At 40.6% G+C, this 16,048-nt stretch overlaps 2 protein-coding genes across 7 annotated transcripts in view; one reads left to right on the forward strand and one right to left on the reverse strand.

Moving 5' to 3' along the window:
* Window positions 1-211: 211 nt before the first annotated feature.
* LOC139263158 (caspase-3-like) overlaps window positions 212-16,048 on the reverse strand; it is a 47,666-nt gene continuing 31,829 nt past the window's right edge. For 3 of the 4 annotated variants that reach the window (XM_070878823.1, XM_070878804.1, XM_070878814.1), the window contains exons 6-7: window positions 13,344-13,467; window positions 5,603-6,146 (exon numbers count right to left, since the gene is read on the reverse strand). In XM_070878823.1, the coding sequence (XP_070734924.1) occupies window positions 5,920-6,146; window positions 13,344-13,467 (351 nt within the window). In that variant the 3' untranslated portion in view covers window positions 5,603-5,919. Of the gene's footprint in view, window positions 907-5,602; window positions 6,147-13,343; window positions 13,468-16,048 lie in introns of those variants that run through there. The other variant, XM_070878832.1, reaches the window with a different exon arrangement.
* Window positions 7,103-16,048, forward strand: part of primpol (primase and polymerase (DNA-directed)) — a 94,015-nt gene continuing 85,069 nt past the window's right edge. For all 3 annotated transcript variants that reach the window (XM_070878740.1, XM_070878723.1, XM_070878749.1), the window contains exon 1: window positions 7,103-7,229. In XM_070878740.1, the coding sequence (XP_070734841.1) occupies window positions 7,182-7,229 (48 nt within the window). In that variant the 5' untranslated portion in view covers window positions 7,103-7,181. The remainder of the gene's footprint in view (window positions 7,230-16,048) is intronic.

Genomic DNA, 16,048 nt, shown 5'->3' on the forward strand with positions numbered 1-16,048 from the left:
ATCAACAGATAGTTTTGTTGAACAGATTCCCAGCAAAAACATCTAAAGTTGAGTCAATTAGCTTCTTTGAGTTTAAAATGGATAAACAGCCAGCGAGGACTGGAGGTTACAGGACAAGTATGATCTGAGATGATCAAATATCCCAAGGTTTTGGGATGGGGTGGGGGGGAATGTTATCTGTGCAAGGTTGAATAGTAGAAATGCGAGGATGGATTGTATAAACTGGATTTCTCCTTTATTACATTTGAGCAACTTTATTCAAAAGGGGTTATGTGGATAGGATACATTCCATATGTACATGGCTATGGGTGAAGTGGGCCTGATGGCTTTTAGTCATTCTATACTTATGCTCACTTAGCTACACAAAACCAGTTTTATGAACTATTAAAAATAAGCACAAATACATTATACAGAACAGTTGAAGGTAAATTAGAAGGGCACATGTTCCTTCATTTGTCTATTATATATACATATTTCAGTCCCAGAGGATACAATAAACATGGAATTCTACTAGCAATAATTTGCAGAAGTGGATCATATTTTTAAATTGCATGCAGATGATCACTGGCTTTACAAGTACAGTAACCATTAAAAGTGCAATTGTCCAATTTTTTCATGTGTGATTTTTGAAATTATTGAGTCATGGGATGTTGTGGCAAGGCCAACATTTATTGCCCATCCCTAATTGCCCTAGAGAAGGTGGTGGTTAACCATCTTCTTGAACTGCTGTAGTCCATGACATGAAGGTACTCCCATAGTACCGTTAGGGAGGAAATTCCAGGATTTTGACCGAGCTGCAATAAAGAAATAGTGATATATTTCCAAGTCAGGATGGAAGTGGCAGTGTCCCGATGCACCTGCTGCCCTTGTCCTTCTAGGTGGTAGAGGTCACTGGTTTGGGAGGTGCTGTTGAAGAAGATACATATGAATTTCTTGAACTAACTAATCCATTATATAGATCCCTGACCATCAATGAAAATCTGGATTTCTATCATTAAGTGATACCTGATTTTGCTCGGAAATCCCGCCAGGTAACAAGAATTCCAGTGCATCATATCATCCACTCACCTGTACAAAATCCTTAATCCAAGAAGCTACAAATAGGAAATCCTGAACAACAAATATCCACAAATTATACTATTTAATAGAAAGACTTGCATTTATCGTGCCTTTCACAACGTCAGGATGTCCCAAAGCACTTTACAGCCAATGAAGTACTTTTTGAAATGTAGTTACTGTTATAATGTAGGAATGTTCATAGACTAAACATACTATCAAGTGCCTCTCAAAGAACAGTATTGCTTACAATTCCAAACTAGATTAAGTGTACAAAATATGTATTGTTTGAAGAATTTTCAATTATTTGTTTAAAACTAAATGATTGAACTAACAATTAAACTGTAGTATAATGGCTATTTTTAAATCGAACGTTTATATTGGTAGGTTGATCCATCATAGGTCACTCATTGCTAGGTAACCTCTCTCCCCATTACAGGTGATTTATCTCTAGCACCTTTTTCATCCCATTCCAAGTGATTCATCTCCAATCCCTCTTTCTTTCTACTACAGGTGATTTATCTCTAGTTTATGGGATTAGAACTACTGCTTGTGTGGAGGATAAACACCAACACTAACTGGTTGGGCCAAACAGCCTGTTGCAATTCTGTGTAATTATCTGCCTCCCTCCATTGTCCCATTGTGTCATGAACTACAATATGTAGACGTCGCTTGCGTTTGCGCACACAGGTCGATGTCCAAACCATCGTCAACATCTTCACCAAAGCGTACGAGTATGGGCCTTACATTAAACATCCGTAAGACAAAAGTTCTCTACCACCCTGCCCCCGCCACACAGTACTGCCCCCCGATTATCAAGATCCATGACGAGCCCTTGGACAACGTGGACCAATATCCATACCATGGGAGCCTACTGTCAACAAGGGCAGATGTCGATGACGAAGTCCAATACCGCGCCTTCAGTGTGCCAGGGTAGCCTTCGGGTGCTTGAGGAAGAGTGTGTTTGAGGACCAGGATCTCAACCCAGCACTAAACTCATGGTCTACAGAGCAGCAGTGATACTCGCCTTCCTATATGCTTCAGAGACATGGACTATGCACAGCAGGCACCTCAAAGCACTGGAGAAGTACTACCAATGCTGTCTCCGCAAGATCTTGCAAATCCATTGGCAGGATAAGCGCACCAATGCTTGTATTCTCGCTCAGGCCAACATCCCCAGCATTGACCACGCTCGATCATCCGCATTTCCGATACTAGACTCCCAACACAAGCACTCTCAAGAGTTCAGACATGGCAAGCAAGTCCCAGATGGGCAGAGGAAATGCTTCAAGGACACTCTCAAAGCCTCCTTGAAAAAGTGCAACATCCCGGGACCACAGACACCTGGGAATCACTGAACCAAGACTGCTCAAAGTGGAGAAGCATCCGGGAAGGCGCTAAACACAGAGTCTCTTCACTAGGAGCACACAGAAGCCAAGTACAAACAGCGGAAGGAGTGCATGACAACCCAAGCAGCCCACCTATCCCTTCAACCACGATCTGCTTCACCTGTGATGAGTTCTCAGATTACTGATGAGACCAATGTGTGTGGAAGCAAGTCATCCTAGACTCCTAAGTGGTGCATCTTTGCTTCTCTTTCTCTCCAATGTAGATAATTCACCTCTAACTTCTAACCCTCTATTACAGGAGATTCAGTTCTAGCTTTTCTCTCTCCTGTTTCATTATATCATCTCTGGCCTCTGACCCTCTCCATCCACTATAGGTGATTAATCTCCACTCCCTTGTTCCTCCTAACTCACCTCTGTACACACTCCTATTCTTCCCTCATTTTGAAATCACTCATCTCACCAACTAATTCATTCTTTTCCCCTTCAATCTTCCTTTCTTTTTACAATCTGCAGATTTTACAAACACAAGCAGGTCATCAAATCAGTACTTCAATCTTTCCTGCACTTTCGCTCAAACACTTCACCCAGGTATCTCACTAATTTAAAAAACCTCCGTTCAAGTATAAAATCTCTTCACAAGCTGGTTACGTATTTTAGAGTCAACTGCCTATCAGTATGGTGCTACTCATTATCCTCCTTGTGCAAATGGATTAGTTATCAAACCAGGGAAATAACATCAGACGGAGGTCAACACAAAAGTTACCATAATCCTTCATCACATAAATTTCATAGCCCAATCATGGTCATGCCAAAGTTGTTTTTGGCAAAGCAAAAGCAAAGAATGAATGGAACGGGTCTCTACAGTTCAGAAAACAAACTGTCTATGGAGTTTCATGAATGAAATACCTGTAAAAGTTCAACGCATCAGCTTGGCTCAGTTAGTACAAATGCAAAATACTGCAGATGCTAGAAATCTGAAATAAAATGCTGGAAACTCTCAGCAGGTCAGACAGCCTCTGGAGAGAGAAAGAGAGTTAACATTTCAGGTCGATGACCTTTCACCAGAAGCGTTCCTCTTTCCACAACTGCTGCCTGACCTGCTGAGTGTTTCCAGCATTTTCTGTTTTTATGCCGGTGTTTATGAGCCACACAAGCCTCCTCCATAAAGCTCTGTTTCAGAGGGATTGCTTTATGCAATACCATTTAAGTTACAGCTCCAAATCCTTTGTATATACTCCACAACAAAAAAAGGATGTTAAGAAATTACTTCTCGTATCCACATTAGCTGGTCAGTCACTTTCAGGGTTCAAAACTGCAATTTTTTTTCCCCAATGAAGAGTTGATCTGGAAACTCCTCTGAACTAATACCAAAATCATATAAACATGAACACATTCTCTCAAAATGCATTTTATCTGATTAAAAAAACTATTTATATAAAACAGAACTAAATTGGGACGTTTTTCTACACTAAAGGCGCAAGAAAACAAGTCCAAAACTGTACCTACAAAGCATCATATGGGAAAGCATGCTGGTTATATGGATGATGATTTAAATTACAAGGCTCTTAATACAGCAATTAGCAACCAAGCAGGATTAAAAACGATTAAGCTGTTATTGCATTAACCCTGAGTAACATTGCACGACTGAAATAAATATTGTTGTGTGTCTGCAAACGGGAAAAACATTGACACTATATTTTGCAATATTCAACAATATGAATAAGAAAATAGTATTTCAAGTATTTTGAAGTTTAATCATGCGGTGCTAGATTAAACAATTTTCATTATTGTTAGTTGAAAAGTGCACAGAATCAAGCTCTTGACAATGTTTGAAATATTTAAAGACAAAGCATGTACCTTTGCATTCTTTTAAAAAAAATAAAGATCACATTTTTGGCAGAGCAATGCATTGATGCACAAATCTCCTGTACCAATAGCTGAAAGGGTTTGTATTCAAGATGCGAGTTCATGACATCAATTGTCATGAGGGGAAGGCACTGAGCAGAAACCAGGGGTCAAGCACCCCACCCTTTCCACAGAGGCGGAGAAGGGAGAAAAAAGGCAGATCATCTTAGACCGTTATAAATTATCACATAGAAGTTCAAGTATCCTTCGCAGAGGCCAGGGAGCAAGTTATGCTCATCAGTTAGTAGGAAATAATGTGGGAGATTTGAGATGGTGACAAATGGAGGGGAAAATTTTAGAAGTATAACGCCTCAAGAATTTGTTTCCTAATCAAGATTTTAGTCTTAATTATGTACTTGGACTGTCCAATAACACCACGCAAAGGTACAGATGGATTTGATAAACCAACTCCAAATCCCAAATGACAATACTACCAGTCTATGGATTCATATTTCATTGGTTTATAAGAATTGCATGTACCATACAAGCTTACTTTTACCATGACTTTGTATGTAAAACTTAATATAAGGAAGTATATTGGTCAGAACCCCCACTCCCAACACTGAATCTGGCAGTAAATGTTTTTCTTGCCTCCATTTACAAACATTCAACCTTTCATTAAATAGGGCCTTTCACTACTTGAGGATATCCCAATGCTTCACAGCCAATTAAATACGTTTGAAATGTTGTCACTGTTGTAATGTAGGTAAACATGGCAGCCAATTTGCACATAAGCGAGGTCCTACAAAAAGCAATGAGGTAAATGTTCAGTTAATCCGTTTTCGTGATGTTGATTGAGGATCAAATGTTAGCCAAGACATTGGGAGAATTCCCTGCTCTTCTTCAAATAGTATCATGGGATCTTTCAGATCCACCTGAGGAGGGCAAGGCTGGGCCTCTGCTTAAAGTCTCATCTGAAAGATGGCAACTGACAGTGCAGCACTCCTGCACTGATAAATATCATCCTGGTTATGTGTTCAAGTCTCTGAAGTGGTGCTTCAACTCTCAATCTTCTGATTCAGAGATGAAAGTGTTACCACTGAGCCAAGACTGAAACAACAGACTGCACTGGCCGTTGTTTGTTAATATGTTGGTGAGAAAGTTTAACACATTTGAAAAACAGTAAGGCTACACACAGTTATCCATTATGTGCACTTAGTTGTTCCCCACTGGGATTCTTTGTAATTGTGAAAAATTGATGTATAGTACTGGAACACATTGTACCTATTCATGCATATGCACATGGTACCTTAAAATCCTCAAAACACAAGCTTATCAAAAGCAACTAATAATTTGTAAATTGCAAGTCTTTTTTTTTTTAATTTTTAGAAAATACACTTCAAGAATAGAGTAAAATAAAACCTAGCAAGTTGCAATCTACAATGAAACTCAAAAATGAACTGTCGATTTTCTAAATTACTGGAAAGACATTATATTCAACAGTATTCATTTAATCAAAATAACCAGAACCAAAAATCTCTGATTGTCTATTTTGGTTAAAATAGCTAGTTCTTTGCTGGAAGGTAAATTGCTACAAGGTGTAGAAAGCAGTTACTTTTGGAATGGATCTGGATACAATCTGAGCAATTTTCACACATTTCCAGAGATCTTAACTAAAGTAAAGTTCTTTTGTTAGCATAGAAATAATGCAAGGAATTTGCTTCTTTGCACTGGAGTCTATTACATTTGTGCTGGATTCAAACTCTAGTGCCACTTTATGGTTGACTCTGGTAAGCAGCCGCATGAGCTCAAGTTTATTGCCATAGGTATCCAGTACATGGCATAATGATTGAATAAACCATGAACCATTGCCTGTATTTCGCCAAGAGTAATAACCTGGAAAAGATAACATTTTACACAATTTCATTAGAAAACTTTCCAAATCAAAATCTAAATGCAATATCCACACAATAAATACATTTTGAGATTAGCTTCACGTGTTCGGACTAGTACCTGAAATGTTTAATGTTCATATAGCTTAACTATCTTTCCCCTGAAATACGTTTGTACAGTTAGGAGATAGAGGGGTGAAAGAAGTATCAGTTGGGCTACAGAAAACATGTTATACCTCCTGGAGAGGAAAGGAAGATCAATGCATTAGCCAGAGGCCTATGTGGGACCCTGCCAACCTTCTCAGCTAGAGAACTGGAGAAAATTTTACTAAAATTTAAAGAGAAAGGCTAATCTTTCTCTGCATTAAAAATCCAAAGAGATGAGTGTTAAGAGGGTCTTTTGAAAAGAAATAGTTGATAGGGTGGTCCCAATTAACTAAAATAAATCTAATCTCAAATGTAATTACATTAAAGCAACACATTAATGTCACAAAGCAATCCAAGGAGCATTAGTTATGCTTTATACAATAAATTCAATGAAAAGAGAGCTCATAATCCCCAATAATTTATTGCTTTACTCTCAACTGTATTATGTTCCACAAAATAAAGCCTCGAGTAAGTTATGACAAATAAAATTGAAATGAAAAATCGCAATTTCACTAGCTGAAATTATTTATGTTATAGCCAGCATATCAAAATAGTTAGCAAATGTTTATAAATATGCTTTATAAAAGTGATTAAATTCCATTCAGTTTTGCAAATATTCACAAGCCATTAAAGAATCTCAACACTGCCAAGAAGGGAAAACAGAAAATTGCAGGGGGGTGGGGGGGGGGGGGAGGCTATAAAAGCCAAGATTGCTGCTAAAAGTTTGAGATGCATTAGCTTCATTATTTTTTTTTAAATTTGGGATTACAGGTTGAACCACTCTTGTCCGACACCCTCAGGACCTGGCCTGTGCCGAATAAAGGATTTTGCTGCATATGGGGAGGTCGGTGCCCCGGGCGGGCCCGAAGTGTCGGCGGGCCCTCAAGTGGATATGGAATCTTCTGCAACCTCCAAGCAGCAGTCTCTTCCTCCTTTCCAGGTAAACGCTCAGCTAATTTAGATGCTACATTCTAAACTTCATATCAAATGCTTGTATGCAAAGTTACTGCACAAGGTGTACCAATCTTTTGGACAATTATATGGTATGTTGACTAAGGAAATATGCTGCTTTTTTCTCATGCGAAGTGTCGGCGGGCCCAAAGTCGGGGTGGAGGTCGGCTGTGTTCTGCGCATGCGCTCCCGGCCGCCAGAATCATGCCGGACCAACTTGTACCAGTTATTGGCAAACCCAATAAAAAACAAAGAATGATGCAATTCGTGGAGTGACCCTTGCAAGCAATGAAATTAACAGATGTCATTAAAAGTGATAATACATCCCATTTAAACAGAATCAGGCACCTACTCATGACAGTAAACTGGTGATAGTAATTGGCAATTGATGATAAACGTGTAGAAAAGAGAATGTATCCTTTTTGTGCAGTAAGGCAAGCTCACCCATGTTTCATAGATCAAAGCAACTCATTTGAGAACAAACAGACTGCTGTTACCACTGCTTCAGATTGACACACTTGTGTGAGCCAACACTGCCATGTGTCACCGCTTGTCAACTCGTGCAACCATCTGCAAGATTTTCCCATTTTGCAACATTGATATTACATAAACTTGAAGTTATGCTCAAGATTGCCCCATCTCTCATGTTACCTATCCTGCTACAGTACACTGTACCGAACTTTCCCAAGCTGCAGTCACACAGCGGTCTGGAGGCCCTGCGCAAACTGCTCACCAGCTTTTATGTGGAAGAAATTAGAATGCAAAAATTGCAATGGGCTGTGAAACCAATTAAAGGGTCCATGCATGAAAAAAAATTAGGGAATCTGAGACTGCACCAGATCATTTTGTCATTATGAAATTTTTCACACATATCAGATATGTCCTGACCAATTCACTGCCTGTCTTGCTCAAGGATATTGCAACTGATAATTTTGTACTTTTTCAGTCTTCCAAAACACAACCATGAGAGCGCAATTCACGATCAGTCCCTCATGCAACTGTGGAGCTCCTAATCAGACCCTGGAGCACATCATTGAGCAGGGCCCTCAGAGAAAATGTGCAAACAGCCTACAAGATATCCACGCTGTTACACTGGAAGCTTTGGCCTGGATATCCAACTTGGATATTGATGTTTGATTTGCTTTACTACTACCATACGAAAGAAGAAGAGTGCATTATTTGACAGCATGCCATCCAAAGCAATGAACTAATTGACAGAATATTACCAATGATGATAGTTGATTTGGTATAGTGCTTTCCTGAAGATGGCCAATACAAGCCAGAGTTTTACAATAAGAGAGAAAAGATTGTGGCAATGACCTACTAATCCTCTTAAGTATGGACATTGAATGCAGTCATCTACAAACAAAAGTTTACATATGCCCTCCTCTGGAATCTTTGGAGTTTCTAGTTAATGCAGGATAAAGAACCTCTCATGTGCAGCAGCTTACATCAACCAATCCAGGTCTCCTTTAGAGGCTATGAACAAAAACTCACTCTTGCTTGACTCCATTGGTGATTGAAAAAGGCTCAGACTGCACTCGATTAACACTCATTTTTGCAGAGGTAACAGAGAGAGTAGACAATGGTAATGCAGAAGATGTAATTTATCTAGATTTTCAAAAGGCCTTCAATAAAGGTACCCCATAATAGACTGATGAACAAGGTCAGGGGGAAAGTAGCAAAATGGATAGCTAGCTGGCTTCAAGACAAAAAGCAAAGGAGTAGGAGTAAATGGTAGCTATTCACAATGGCAGATAGTGGTGTTCCACAAGGATCAGTGCTGGGACCACTGTTGTTCAGAATTTATATGAACGATTTAGACTTTGGAATCAAAAACACAATTTCTAAATTTGCAGAGGACACTAAATTGGGGGCGAGTCAATACTGAGAAGGATAGCAACAAATTACAGGAGGACATTAATAAACTTGAATATAATTGGTAAATGAAATTCAACACAGATAAATGTGAGGTATTATATTTTGGTCGGAAGAATAAGGAGGTCACTTATTACTTGGAGGGTGCAAGTCAAGTGGGGTAGAGGAGCAAAGGGATCTCGGAGTACAAATACACAAATCACTAAAGGTTACGACACAGGTTAGCAAGACCACTAAAAAAGCAAACTAAGCATTAGGGTTTTTTTTTTAAAAAGAGGTATAGAATTGAAAAGTAGGAAAGTCATGCTAAACCTGTATCAAACCTTGGTTAGATAATATTTAGGGACTACTGCGTACAGTTTTGGTCGTCATATTATAAAAAGGATAGAGAAAATTTACAAGGATGATACCAGAAATGAGAGGGTATACATATCAGGAAAGGATGAACAGGCTGGGTCTCTTTTCTCTTGAAAAAAGGCTGAGGGGTGACCCAAGTGGTCTTTAAAAATTATGAAAGGTCTCGATAGAGTGGATAGAGAGAGGATGTTCCCACTTGGGGGAGGGGAAGAGAAAGAGCATAAACTAGATGACATCAATAGAAGATAGTTACCAAGAAATCCAATAGGAAATTCAGAAGAAAATTATTTATCCAAAGAGTGGTGAGAATGTGGAACTCGCTATCACGGAGTGGTTGAAGCGAATAGTATAGATGCATTTTAAGGGAGGCTAGACAAGCATATGAGGGAGAACGGATTAGAGGGTTATGCTGATAGATTTAGATGAGGAAAGACGGGAGGAGGCTCGAGTGAAGCATAAACACTGGCATGGACCGGTTGGGCCGAATGGCTTGTTTCTGTGTCGTATATCCAAACGCCAGCTTGGACTGGTTGGGCCGAATGGCCTGTTCCTGTGTCATATATCCTATGTAATCATTCTACCAAGCATTCCATCATAGAAGGAATGCAGAATTTGGACAAAACCTCCTCTGCATCAGTTAACATAGATCCAGTTGACGGATCACATCAAAAGCCTCAGTCAATGAATAGTGCATAAAAGATCCCAACACTATTCCACACATTTCTCCTAAATCTGTGGCGTGACAAAAATCATACCAATAGTGACTGGAAGAATTCAGTCAATTACATTTTTAAGCACTCGTGAGTTGCTCTTTCCTATCTGCTTGTAGATGGTAATAGTGGTCAGATCCGTTAAATCTCTCCAAATGGTTTTGAAGAGTTTATGTAGTTGCTCAGTAAAAGCCCCAATCTCTTTCGGAATTCAATCCAGTCCTGGAGCTTTATTGGTCTTCATTGCCTTGGTGGCTTTTCAGCATTGGCAATTGCAGAAATCTGCTCGATAGCTATCGCCACATCTCCAACCTCCCTTTCCTATCCAAAGTACTGGAACGTGCTGTCGTCTCCCAAATCCGTGGCCATCTTTCCATGAATTCAATGTTTGAATCCCTTCAATCTGATTTTCAACCCTGCCACAGTACCAAAACAGCTCTCATCAAAGTCGCAAATTACATCCTTTGAGTGTCTTTGTATACCCTCCTCGTCTTTCTAGACCTGTCTGCAGCCTTTGACACAGCTGACCACTCCATCCATCTCCAATGCCTCTCAACCGTCATCTGGCTCGGAGGGAACACACTCGCCTGGTTCCATTCTTAGGTATCTAATCGTGGCCAGAAAATCTCCTGCAATGGCTTCTCTTCCTGCTCCCGCATTGTTACCTCTGGTGTCCCCCAAGGATCTGTCCTTGGCCCCCCTCTTATTTCTCATCTATATGCTGCCCCTTCATGATATCATCCGAAAACACAGTCAGTTTCCACATGTACGCTGACAAAACCCAGCTCTACCTCGCCACCACTTCTCTCGACCCCTGCTTGGTATCTAAATTTTCAGATTGCTTGTCCGACATCCAGTACTGGATGAGCAGAAATTTTCTCCAATTAAATATTGGAGAAGACCAAAGCCATGATCTTTGGTCCCCGCCACAAACTGCGTTCCCTAACCACTGACTCCATCCCTCTCCCTAGCATCAATCTGAGGGTGAACAAGACTGTTCGCAACCTAGGGGTCATATTTGACCCTGAAATGAGTTTCCAGTCACATATCCGCAGCGTAACAAAAACCACCATTTTCCACCTCCGTAACATTGCCCGCCTCAGCTCTTCTGCTGCCGAAACCCTCATTTATGCCTTTGTTACCTCTAGACTTGACTACTCCAACTCACCCCTGGCTGGCCTCCCACATTCTACACTACATAAACTTGAGGTCATCCAAAACTCAGCAGCCAGTGTCCTAACTCACACCAAGTCACAATCACCCATCACCCATGTGCTTTCTGACCTACATTGGCTCCCGGTTAAACAATGCCACGATTTCAAAATTCTCATCCTCGTTTACAAATCACTTCATGGTCTTGCCCCTTCCTATCTCTAATCTTTTTCAGCCTCACAACCCCACAAGATGCCTGCATCCTCAAATTCTGCCCTCTTGAACATCCCTCACTATAACCGATCAACCATTGGTGGCCGTGCTTTCAGCTGTTTGGGTCCTAAGCTCTGGAACTCTCTCCCTAAACCTCTCCATCTCTCTTTCCTCCTTTAAGATACTCCTTAAAACCTACCTCTTTAACCAGCTTTTGGTCATCTGCCTTAATTATTTCTTTTGTGGCTCGGTGTCAAATTTATCGGTTTTGTCTTGTAACACTGCTGTGAACGGCTTGAGACGTTTTACTATGTTAAAGGCACTATATAAATAAAAAGTTATTATTAATAATACTAATCTCATTCTTGTAATGTTGTGGTCACTGCATGACTGCATTGAGGGCTTCATTCGTAATAATTAATGGTCTATTCAATACTTCAAAGTGCTTGCATCATCTTTGAATGATTTGTTGTGTCAGTGATGAGGGTGGCACCACCTGTGCTTTTCTGAGATGTAGTATTGCTATATTTGGGTTGAAACACCACCTTTGCACATTGCATTATACTGGTCAACAAAGGATTAGAGTTGAGCAGCCTTTTTGGCCTACAATTATCTTTCATTTTCAGCAATTTAGCCCCAGCCATGTACACTATCACAATAACTTCCATACTTATTGCATCATTTATAGGCAATACACTAGAGGCAAGCTCTTTGGAGATGGTACTGCATAGTTCTTGTTTGATCTTTCAAGTGCCCCATATCTAAACATTTAATGGGTCAGTTCTTGGATACAAGATGCATGCAGGGTGTCTTATACTTGTTTAGCGGTCAAAAGAACATGTGGGTAATAATCAGCTTGTGCATTTTGTCAGAAAATGACAACCATTATTATTGCACTGTCCAGCATCATTGGATCAATGACACCACCTCAGGTGTTGACAACCATGCCAACCTACATACTGTAGTCTCTCATGATAATCAGTTTGTCTGATGATTTTGCAGCAATCATTTAAGGTACTACTAACCTGTTCCTTCATTATTCATATGTAACCACTAATGATAGTGACAGTGATTCTGTTTCAGTTGCAGTCTCCATCAGTGGGCATTTGCTAATGCCTTTTGGTAGACTATCCAACTGTACAGTAATGCAAATCCTACACCAACAGATGTATCCTACATCCCACTCATCTGCTTAGCCTCACCAGAATATGGTATAGCCCAGGTCATCTTACACCAATTGTCTCTTAAGCCAGCCAGGAAGCCTGGTCGGTCGCAAGAAGCCGATTCTACCAACGCACTTCTCTATTCTGGCCGCTTTGATTTCTTGTCAGTCAAAAAAGAGACCGTGTTCCACAAAGCCCAATATCAGGTTCGGTTTCTTTATTGCCTATTTTATTACTGCAGTGTAAAGGTTGGCCTTCTCGCCATTGTTGGCCGGGTCATTTATGACACCTTAAGGCCGTCTCTGCTGAATTGAGTCAAGCAGTGTGAATAGGACTGAGTTGTAGCTTCAAATATCCAATACCAAAGTGATCAGGGTCCTGGACTATTTGCGTGCAAATTCACAGCTACAGTCTTCACAACTACTGTTTTGGCAGTCACTTATCAAATCTTCCTCCAACAGGCAAAAAGCCCACACAGGAAACGTCTCCAGTAAAGTGGCTCTCAAATCAATGAAGAGCACTCAGAGATTCTTGGTCAATGCACCTAGGCCCCATTCTATACTTTTTCAACCATCTTGCAACAGTAACCTGTACAGCTTCAATATCAGAACATTATGGTTTTTCACTCACCAGCTACTGTAGAATAAGCATACAGGAAGTCAGCCTCTATAGGTATCTTATGCAGGGGATTACTAATGTCCTCTGAAATACTGTCCGTCTCAACACCTGCATCAAATTCAGTTCCTCGACAGGCCTAAAGAACAAAGGACAGGGAAGCAAGAAAGACAACAGAAGTTAAATATTTTGAGATTAAAATAAAATAGAGAAACAAAAAAGTTGGTCAACCACAAACTGATTTTGGCAACAGCAAGTCACCTTCCCATAGTTCAATTGCAGCAAAAGATTTTTCTATGTGTGCCAATTTTTGCTTATCCTGAAGGTGTTGGCGTCTGTTGGGGTAGAGGCTTATGGACATTCCTCGGTAGCTATTCCTCACACAAGAGTTTTGAGTGTTGGCAGATTACTCAACAGTAAAGGCATTGTTGTTGTTTGTACCTCATTCTGCCCTCACCCAAATCTGCTTTCCAGCAGGTGTTGAGAGTGATCAAGAGCAGGAATCCTAGCCATTTTTATCCCCCACACCATCCCCTACCCCCTGACCAGCATTGAAGTCAATTGCAGTACCACGATTGCTGCCATCCCAACAAATATCAGCTAATTTAACAAGGAAATGTGCATTTTAGTTAGTGTTAGCTTGACTCAGCTGGTAGTACTTAAGGTAGCCTCTTAATTGGGGGGGGGGGGGGGCGGGGGGCTGCATTGCCTGAGGAGCAAGCTTACGCATAACATGATAAGCCTAGGTGTCATCTGGCTAATCAGGAGAAGCACCAAGGAGCTTCAACAGTGTCTTCGGCAACATTCGTCCAAAAACACATGAGCAATAAAAACTTATGGTCATTCATTCGCTTGCCTTTTGTGGGATCTTGCTGTGACAAATTAGTTGCTGAATTTGCCTACATAACTGTAACCACACCTCAAAGATAATCAATTGGCTGCAAAATGAATTAAAATATCCTGAGAATATTCTTTGAATATGGGCAATGGCATTAAAAGTCAACTGTGTCATCTGGGGCTGAGTTACATGTAGGCCAAATTTATTAGATGTGGAAGGTTCCCTTCCCCAAAGGACATTGGTGAACCAATTGGGTTTTTAAGACAATTGGCAGCAACTTTCAGTAATTTTTTTTTTTCTAGTGCCAACCCACAGATTATCAAGCTTCAATTTTGAAATTTGCCTTGTTTGCTAGTGTAGTACCATAACCACTATATTTCCATACTACTATACAAAGATGGTTTAACCATTGCTTTCCACAGGATCTTAGTCTCTCAATTTCTTCTCCTATAATAGTTTACAAGCTTCAATGTTTCATTATATATAGATGTGACAGAACTCCCTACATGAGCCAACACAAGCATTTAAACGATTTGCTCCAATGACATTTTGATTTGCTTCTGCATCCTGTGATATGTAGAACATTGCCTTAGCTCCTGCTCAATTCACCAGGAGGTATCAGGCTTTCAAATTCCTACAGTTCCTATCATATCTTCCTCACTTATTAGTAGTTCTCTCTAAACACACCTTTATAATGCCCCCAGTCTCTTCTGGTTCTAGCTCGTCTCTTCTGCTATGGCTTTTTCTCAATCATCTGTTTCAAATTTGTTGTGTATTTAACTGGCTCCAGCTCTTCACAAAATCACGAAGCAGCCAGATATTAGATGAACTTCATTTCTGCAATAATGACTGGGTCCCCGGAATTTAAATAGATAGGGTGATCACACAGCAACTAGGTTTATGTAGAAGAGTAGTATAGAATGCACGAATAGCCATTTTGCAAATCATTACTTGCAAACTGGTTTACCTTCATATCAGGTGACAATTCAGGTTTAATAGAGGTTCAGTTGAATATATGCAAGTAGCCTAATAGCCTTCAAATAACCACTTGTTGGCAGTGGTTAAAAAGGATTGCTTCTTCCAAATGAAAGTCGCAAACTATATTTGTTAAGAGGCCTGGATGTGTCCAAAATATTGCTCTGGGTGATAGATTACCTATCACCCAGATATAGTTAATCTCCCAATATCTGCTGTTAAGTTTTGGGATCTTTTCTGCCATCTTACGCTAGATATTTTGGATTTCATGGGCTCAATTTTCCTCTCTGCTGATTTTTGGCGCCCAGGCAGATTAACAAGCGATTTCTCTCTGTCCGAATGGGACAAAAAAAAGTTGGAACTTTACCTGGCCAAGTAAAATTTCATTTTGGTGCTGCGGTACCCAAAGTTAAATCTGGGGGCTGGAGTTTCAAATCTGCGGCAAAAGCCGAGGTTGCCAGGGTAACAAGACACACAGAGGGCTGAAGTTCCACCTACCAGCGAGTTGAAGTTTCACGGCCTGGGCTTGCAGCGGTAGGGGAGCACGGGGGATGGAGGGTCTATTTGGCCCGGATTGCAGCGGGACCAGGAGCAGGGGGGCATTCGGCCCGGGATTGCAGTGGGGCCAGGACCAGGGGGGGTGGGGTCATTCAGCAGTGGTTGCAGCGTGGGGGCCAATTGGCCCGAGGTTGTAGCAGGGCCTGGAGCAGTGTCCCTTTGTCCCGGGATTGCAGCGGGACCAAGAGCGGGGGCCAAACACCAGAACAATTAAGTAATCTTTAATGTAAAGAGATGCAAGGAATGTACTATACATGATTATAAATGATCTTTCTGAACAAGACTAAACTGCAAAGACTCCGATATAGACCTGAGCACCGATTTTCTTAACTTAACATAGAATTTTTCT

The sequence above is a fragment of the Pristiophorus japonicus genome, chromosome 1 (assembly GCF_044704955.1).
Source record: "Pristiophorus japonicus isolate sPriJap1 chromosome 1, sPriJap1.hap1, whole genome shotgun sequence".
Classification (NCBI taxonomy): Eukaryota; Metazoa; Chordata; class Chondrichthyes; family Pristiophoridae; genus Pristiophorus; species Pristiophorus japonicus.